Below are 7,188 nucleotides of genomic sequence, written 5' to 3' on the forward strand. Positions count from 1 at the left end.
GTACTGAAGGAGCCCGTACTGGGGCTCATCGTCGGCGGGTTGACCGTGTTGGGGGCCGTACGATCACGGGTTGCACCGTTTGCACAATAACAGACTGTTGTTGGCGCCGTTTATCGGCGGCCGAGGCACAGCAGCACCTGCACGCAATTGATAGCGAGATTGCGTCTGCGTGCCCTGCGTAATTGTTTCGAGTTGCACAGCCTTGCCATCGTCCGTCTGGCATGTCCAAGCCCGCCGACGTGAATTTTTCTCGAAGCTGTGCGTTGGACCCGACAAAAGCCAACGCGCAATGAAGAAGATCGTGAGTTGTATTGCTTCTCCATTGTCTTATAAGGGGGCGCGTCGCATGGGAAGCGTCGATACTCGCTCAGGACACAAGTGCTTCCAACGGAGGAACGACATAATTGTTGTGTGATTTATTTTTGGGCATCCAACGACGCCGCCCCCGAAATAATTTCGATCAACTCGGTCGTAATGCGCGTTTGGCGAGCCTTGTTGTACACGGTGCGGAGGCTGCCGATGAGGTCGGACGCGTTCCCGGACGCGTTTTCCATGGCCGTCATGCGGGCCGATTCTTCCGACGTACTGGATTCCAACATGCCGTGGAAGATGGCGGTCGCAAGCTGGAATTCCTTCAAGTCGGCCAGCAATTCTTCCTTGTTGTCCGGTTCGAGTTCGTACTTGTCGTAGATTTCCTTGGACACATCCACCGAGCGGACCGATTGTTGGTACGCAATGGCCGACACAAACTTGTTGAAGATCACGTGCATCTTTTCATCGTCCTTGACACCGGCCAACGCGGCTTCAGCCAACGCACAGGCCTTGGCGAAGTTGGGGGGCGAGATCCAGGCTTCGGTGACGTTGCCAGTGATGGAAGGCGAGTGGGTGCGGCGCAATTGCGCGCGGCCCTTTTCACCGATCAAGAACAGCTTCGAGTTATCCAAGTTGTCTTTGAGTTGGTTGCGGGTCGCCTTGGCGATAAACGAGTTACAACCACCGCACAAGCCACGGTCGGACGTGATAGGGATGAAAGTGTTGGAGCCTTCCAACTCTTCCTTGGGGATGTAGCCTTCCTTTTCGTAGATACGAATGCCGCCATCGATGTTTTCCAAAAAGGTCTGTGCGGAAAAACCATGCGATGACTTTCAACGACGTGGCGCGAGTCGGTACGTACGGCGAAGGGGCGGCCATCCGCAAGGCGACGTTCGGCACCACGCATCTTGGCAGCAGACACCATCTTCATCGACTTGGTGATCTTGGCAATGTTGGACGTCGCGTTAATGCGCATCAAAACTACAGACACACGCATGAGACGGTTGGGTTCCCCTGTCTGGTCCTGCCCAAGAAATCCACATACTTTGCTTTTCGGTGGCCATGCCACGGGCACCGGCGACCCTATTCACAACGCACACTTCCACGTGAGCCAAAGTTACACATTCCATACTGCTTTTGGGTGTCCGCACATCGATGCACTTACTTGATGGCGGCCACTTGGCGAGGAATCATCGACATGGCGGCTGTCCAGAGTAAAATACGCAAGTGTTCCCCACCGCTCAGTCAGTAAGTGGTTCCGGGAGGGTACCCTCTCGGCAGGATTCGATTGGCTAAAAATCGAATTTAAATGATATAAGGGCTGTCAATTGGTCAAAATTTGATTTGCCGAGGCAGTCAGTCCGAACGTCGTACGTACGTACATTTCAACACCCTGTTTGTTTGCAAGCCTGACGTTACCGTACGTACTCTGCATTTGCTACAAATTCGAGGTCCGACAAATGTACAATGTACGTTGTACGAGGGGTTGGTATCTTTTGTTCGTTTCACCTTTCAAGTTCTCTGTGATCTTCCACCACATCAAACGCACATCGACCGCGGGAAAGCAGCGTCCATGGGCAATGTGCATGCGCAGGTAGGGCGGGTCGGAACCGTGGGGCGTCACGAGTACGAGGTGGTCAAGTACCTGGGCGAAGGCGGGTCATCCTTTATCTTCCTGGTAAAGGACACTGCTTCGTCGCAGTCGTTCGTGTTGAAGCGACTCGTTGCCAACGATGCGGTACGTGTCGTCGAGGGTGTTGACGACGACGGCGAGACTTTCATGGCTAGATGAGCATGGAGCTGATCACAAACGAAATCGAGTTCCATCGGCGGTTCAAGTACCCATCGATTGTCGAGTTTGTCGACCATCAAGTGAACAAAAGCCGTAACGAAAGCGAGGTGTTCATCATCATGGAGTTCTGTCCTGGCGGACACTTGTACGACAACATGAAGAAGATGGGCGAAAAACGCTTCTCCCTGGAAGAGCTCGCCAAAACTTTCCGCGCCCTCTGTGTGTACGTGCGAGCATTTCATTCCCCTCTCGATCCCGCAGCACGTGCGCGATGACATCTCATGGAGTGCGAGGTAGGCCGGTGCAGTACCTCCACCGACAAGAACCACCCGTAGCGCACCGTGATATCAAGCTAGAAAACTTTCTACGGTCCAAATCCGGCGCGTACAAGCTGTGTGATTTTGGGTCGTGTGTCGATGGGCCGCGCCACCTGACCACGAAGGTATCGACTCCACTCCATCGTAGCACCTGCCTCCACACATCCTCGTCTTCGTCTTTCACTTAACTTGCACCCACAGGAAGACCGTCGAACGGAGATCGACATGGTTGAGAAGCGCACGACAGCAATGTACCGCAGTCCAGAACTAGCCGACATCGAAGGCACAGCCATGTTTGGGAATGGCGTGTTGACTGAAGCCGTCGACATTTGGGTTCGTTGCGCACCCCATTCTCTCGTTGATCCTGATCGAATCGCAGGCCTTGGGATGCGTGTTGTACACGATGGCGTTTTTTAAACCGCCCTTTCCCCCCGAAGGGCTCCGCACATCCAAGTTCACGATTCCTTCCGGTCATGGCTACGGCAAGGACGTGCCGGAGCTCATCAAGCGCATGCTATGCGAAGATGTCGAGGAGCGCGCAAACATCGACGAGGTCCTCGCTTGCTGCGACGCGATTCTGGCCTCCCAGCCATTGCCGAAACGCGGCAGTGTGGCCAAATCGACGTCGCGACCTGGTTCAGGTAGCACTTCTCGCACCAACTCGGCCGACAAGACGACTTTGGCGACTCACGTCGACAACTCGGCGCCGGTCATCGACCTGTTGGCTGCGGTGCCTGCGCCCATCGCCCCCTTCGCAAACGGAGACAATGGCGGCGGCTTTGCCGACTTTGCCGACTTTGACAAGTGTTCGGTGTCGACCCCGACGTCGTTTGATCGGTTCGCGCCGCCAGCGGCTCCAGTGGGAGCGGCGGGGAAGAATCCCAGCAAAGTTATCGACTCGTTTGGGTTCCTCGTGAGCCCGACAAGCGCTGGAGGGAAGCACACGGAAGCCCGGGACGTGTTTCAAGCGTTTGACGATTGCACCCCAAAACCCCCGTCGTGGGTACCGACCGGGGGGGGATTTCCGCAGGGAGACTATCAGCAAGGCGGGAGGTTCCCCCAGGGACCGTTCAACGCTGGGGGCTTTCCCGTCCAACAAGGTGCCAACCACGGCTACGTCCAACACGGCAGCTACCACCCGCTGGGTGGTGCCTTTCCTCCGCAGGGAAATTTCCCGCAAGCGGGGTTCCAAGGGTACCCTGGCAACGGCGGGGGCGCATATCCTCCAGGACATGCCGGTGGCTCGTTTCCGCTGTCCCCGATGGGGCTGCACAATCTGCAGAGCCCGCCGGCAGCCGCGGAATCGAATGGCAACTGGAAAAGCTCGTACGAGTTCAAATTCTAACGACGTCATCACAGTGCATGACCTGCTTCTGTCGTCACTACAATTCATCGTGCGCTGCTGGAGACTGGTCCTGGCCACACACGATGGGCGTCGTGAGGACCGCCGTGTACACGCACGTGCTGGGCTCTTCGATGGATCCGAGCGCCGTAGTTTCGCCACACACGAGGGACACCTGGAAGGACCGCTCGGGTCCATTCCAGCACTTGGTGCCGCCCGCGAATTTGAGCGTCGTCAGCGGCGTTTCCACGGGTTGCATGGACCTACCATGGCACATCCCGACGTGAACTGGTGATGCGTCGGGAAGGCATGGCGTACCCGAGGGAAATGTGGTCCTGCGTCGCTTGGCCAAAATAACACATTTTGTACTTGTACTGGCCAGACGTGGCTTCGACGCAGGTGTCGCGGAGGCTGTAGAGCACGTCATCTGGGCCGTACACGCCTTGGAGGGTCGCGTCGAGAGTCGACAGCTCCGAGTCGACTTGGTTCTCCTTGGATTCGGCAGCAGACAGCGCTTGTCGAGCAGCGACGGCCTCTGTGAACCATGATCCGAGGTTGGGTAAGCAGATCAAGCCATCACAACACGTCGTCGAAAGCTGCCACTCGCTCCAACAGACCCTCCAACGTATCCAGCCTCGATTTCATGGCAGCCATCCAACGACACAGCCAAGACGTTCGAGCAATGCACGCAGACTCGAATCTCGAGCGCGAAAAATAAAACATGGAGAGCACTGACCTGGCCGGAAGTTCGACGCTTGGTCCGCTGTGAGTTCGGCAAAGAGCGTCATAATCGGTCGATCGGGCTTGGTTGGGAGCGGCGCCGGTTCATACTTGGACTCGTCAATCTCGACAACGGACACGCTGTCGGCGTCGCCATCGGCAGCCGCTGCTTCCTTGGCGGCCGCCTTGGCGGCTTCTTTCGCCTTGTCCAGCTCTGCGTTCAGCGCCATGATGCGCGCGACTTCTTTGCGATGGGCTTCTTCCGTGAGCAAGTACGCCTGTTCCTGCTGCTCGATGACAGACTGATCGTTTGTTTGAATGCCGCGGATCACATCCAAGATGTCGGTTTTCGAGTAAATTTTGTTGGTCAAGTCCAGCACCTACACGACCACCATCACGCGCACGGACGATTGCCTGGATGCAACGGTGGCGTCTCCATGAATGTGACGTACCAACTCGACAAGTTGGCCGGACGTCATGTCCAGGAGCCCCAGATGCGACGCGACTTTCTTACGAGTTGCTTGGGCCGCTTCCTTTTGCGCTTGCACTTCCAACACCTCCTCGGCAATCTTGGTGGCCCGCGCTGCCTCGACCGTCTTGGTCAACAATGCCTTTTCGACTTCCAAATCCGTGCGTCGGCGGAAATGCTCCTCTCTCTTGAGCTTGGATGCCGCCACAACCTCGGCACGTGCATTGCGACCGGCTGCACGAACCGCCTCTGCCGCTTCCTCCTTCTTGTCGTGCTCGGCGCGCAGAGTGGCGCATGTATTCGGGCACGACGTAGTCGCTTTGTACTCGTCGCTTCCGTCACAGCAATCTACGCCGTTCGAATGAACGAATCAAACAAGGGAGATTCGTACCGCAGAGGCCATCGTTGACGCGAGATGTCGGCAAGTCCATCGAAAAGAACCCCGAGTTGACGCAGTGAAACTGGACCGCCGTGTGCGAGCATGCAGCTGTGCCTGGCTCGTCCGAACCGTCGATGCAATCACAGTACTCGTCGTTGACGCTGCGAATGGGAATTGTTTTCGTTCCGCTGTCGCATGTCAGCTAATCCATGAAGATGACGCGACCGTCGTGCCTGTACACACGTGGTGCACTTACCGACGACGCAGAGGCAACTTGAGCACGGATTTCTGGCTTCAAGCCATACAAGATACGATCCTCAGCGGCAGAGCATTCCAGGGCCAACAGTGTCGCGGCAGCGGCGGCGTAGACCGTTCGGACCTTCATTGCGATTTGCGGCTGGGGAACTTTACACTTGGCACGTTGTGGAGGCGTCTCGGGCCAAATAAAATACCTCTGGCTTGAAATACAATTCGCATTCCTGGCAAATAGTCCATAACGATGACAGGGATACGAGGCATTTTAAAACTGGTTTCACTTGGATTTTAATGACATGGTTCACCATTCTCAAACGTATCCTCAAATCCGCACCTATTTGGTCGTTGTCGAGATAAACGCACCGAATTTTCACCGGTCAAGAACACTTAAATGAAGGGACCTGAGAAAGGTGCTTGTTCAGGGCGCTGACACAAGCGTTTGACTGCTGCCGCCATGATCCGGGCTAAGGTGCTGCCGACGGTGCTCAGCCAGATTCTGGGCGATGGCATCACGGCGACGTTCTTGATGACGTCAGAAGGAGCACTTCTGGGTTCGGTTGGGTCTATGGACATCGAAGTGTCATCGTTGCCTGTCGTGGACAACAAGGTCGTCGGCGCAATCGTATCCAACGTGTGGGGTGAATACGCAGAATCGGCCAAGGAGATCTTCACTGACGAGGCCCTGCAGGTGCTGTTCCTGCACTTTGACAAGGGCAAGTCTCTCTCGATCGCATCCGCGGGGACGGGGTACCTCGTATGCGCGTACTCGGACGGAACAGCGCCGATTGGATTGGTCAAGGCACGATTGCAGGCGCTGCAGCCATTCCTGAAAGACGCGTTGCAACAAATTCAACTCTAATTCCTTTCTCTTCCACTAAATCAGTCTTGGAATCATCTTCGTCTGGGTGTACGACATTATCCTCAAGCGAGTCGACGGCAGTCCTCCCTGTGGTAACTCGTGACCTTCCTTTGGTCAGAAGCGCTCCTTGTTCGTTCGAGATTCCGTTCGCTGGCACATCATGCGCTCGACGGGACCAGCACCAAGTTGCCACACTTGGCAGTGGTTGTAGCATGGGCTCCATTACCTTGCTGCATGGAGACACAAAGTCAGACCCGAGCAGCGTGTAGCATGGACTCTCTCCAGGAATGGATTCCATGCGCCATGACGAGAACACAAATGGTCGTCGCAGGGATAGCGCCACCAAATTTTCTGGGAGGGTGGTTGTTGGTTTCAATCCGGCGAACACACCGTGTCCGTCGCCGCACGCCATGGCCGCACAAAACGACGCCATGGCAAGCAAAGTCCATGGGAGTTCAATGGTGGCGAGATGTTTACATCGGGCAGTCCCTGCAACACGATCATCGATCCAATGCCCCACTGCCAAAGCTGCGCAAGACATGGATGGGTTTCCTCGATGCCCTGCCTTCGACAAAGTCATACGCGTGGATCTCGTTGCTCCTCATACACACAACGTAGATGACACGATCTCCCGATCAAGCAGGGTCCACATATTTGGACAGTTTGATTGTACCGACTTTGAAACGACAAGCGACATGTCGTCTAATTTGGGACCGGGGCTAGTGTCGTGCATTTCAACTAAC

At 55.8% G+C, this 7,188-nt stretch overlaps 4 protein-coding genes across 4 annotated transcripts; 2 read left to right on the forward strand and 2 right to left on the reverse strand.

Annotated features, from left to right (window-relative positions):
- Positions 1 to 135: 135 nt before the first annotated feature.
- On the reverse strand, positions 136 to 1,553 carry H310_10620 (ATP synthase F1, gamma subunit). The gene is made up of 4 exons (XM_008877053.1): positions 1,478 to 1,553; positions 1,358 to 1,395; positions 1,175 to 1,293; positions 136 to 1,118 (listed from the first exon to the last, which is right to left on the reverse strand). Exons 1-4 carry the CDS (start codon positions 1,510 to 1,512, stop codon positions 417 to 419), a joined length of 894 nt encoding a protein of 297 aa, XP_008875275.1. The 5' UTR covers positions 1,513 to 1,553; the 3' UTR covers positions 136 to 416.
- A 280-nt stretch (positions 1,554 to 1,833) lies between these two features.
- H310_10621 (NAK/BIKE protein kinase) lies at positions 1,834 to 3,800 on the forward strand. The gene is made up of 5 exons (XM_008877054.1): positions 1,834 to 2,050; positions 2,101 to 2,327; positions 2,402 to 2,546; positions 2,623 to 2,754; positions 2,801 to 3,800. Exons 1-5 carry the CDS (start codon positions 1,886 to 1,888, stop codon positions 3,764 to 3,766), a joined length of 1,635 nt encoding a protein of 544 aa, XP_008875276.1. The 5' UTR covers positions 1,834 to 1,885; the 3' UTR covers positions 3,767 to 3,800.
- H310_10622 (hypothetical protein) lies at positions 3,730 to 5,771 on the reverse strand. The gene is made up of 6 exons (XM_008877055.1): positions 5,588 to 5,771; positions 5,344 to 5,533; positions 4,936 to 5,300; positions 4,500 to 4,863; positions 4,082 to 4,298; positions 3,730 to 4,026 (listed from the first exon to the last, which is right to left on the reverse strand). Exons 1-6 carry the CDS (start codon positions 5,714 to 5,716, stop codon positions 3,804 to 3,806), a joined length of 1,488 nt encoding a protein of 495 aa, XP_008875277.1. The 5' UTR covers positions 5,717 to 5,771; the 3' UTR covers positions 3,730 to 3,803.
- A 227-nt stretch (positions 5,772 to 5,998) lies between these two features.
- Positions 5,999 to 6,596, forward strand: H310_10623 (hypothetical protein). Its single transcript, XM_008877056.1, has one exon. The coding sequence runs from the start codon at positions 6,041 to 6,043 to the stop codon at positions 6,443 to 6,445; it is 405 nt and encodes a 134-aa protein (XP_008875278.1). The 5' UTR covers positions 5,999 to 6,040; the 3' UTR covers positions 6,446 to 6,596.
- The last annotated feature ends 592 nt before the right edge of the window (positions 6,597 to 7,188 follow it).

This window comes from Aphanomyces invadans, assembly GCF_000520115.1.
Source record: "Aphanomyces invadans strain NJM9701 unplaced genomic scaffold supercont1.27, whole genome shotgun sequence".
In the NCBI taxonomy this organism is placed as follows: domain Eukaryota; phylum Oomycota; class Saprolegniomycetes; order Saprolegniales; family Verrucalvaceae; genus Aphanomyces; species Aphanomyces invadans.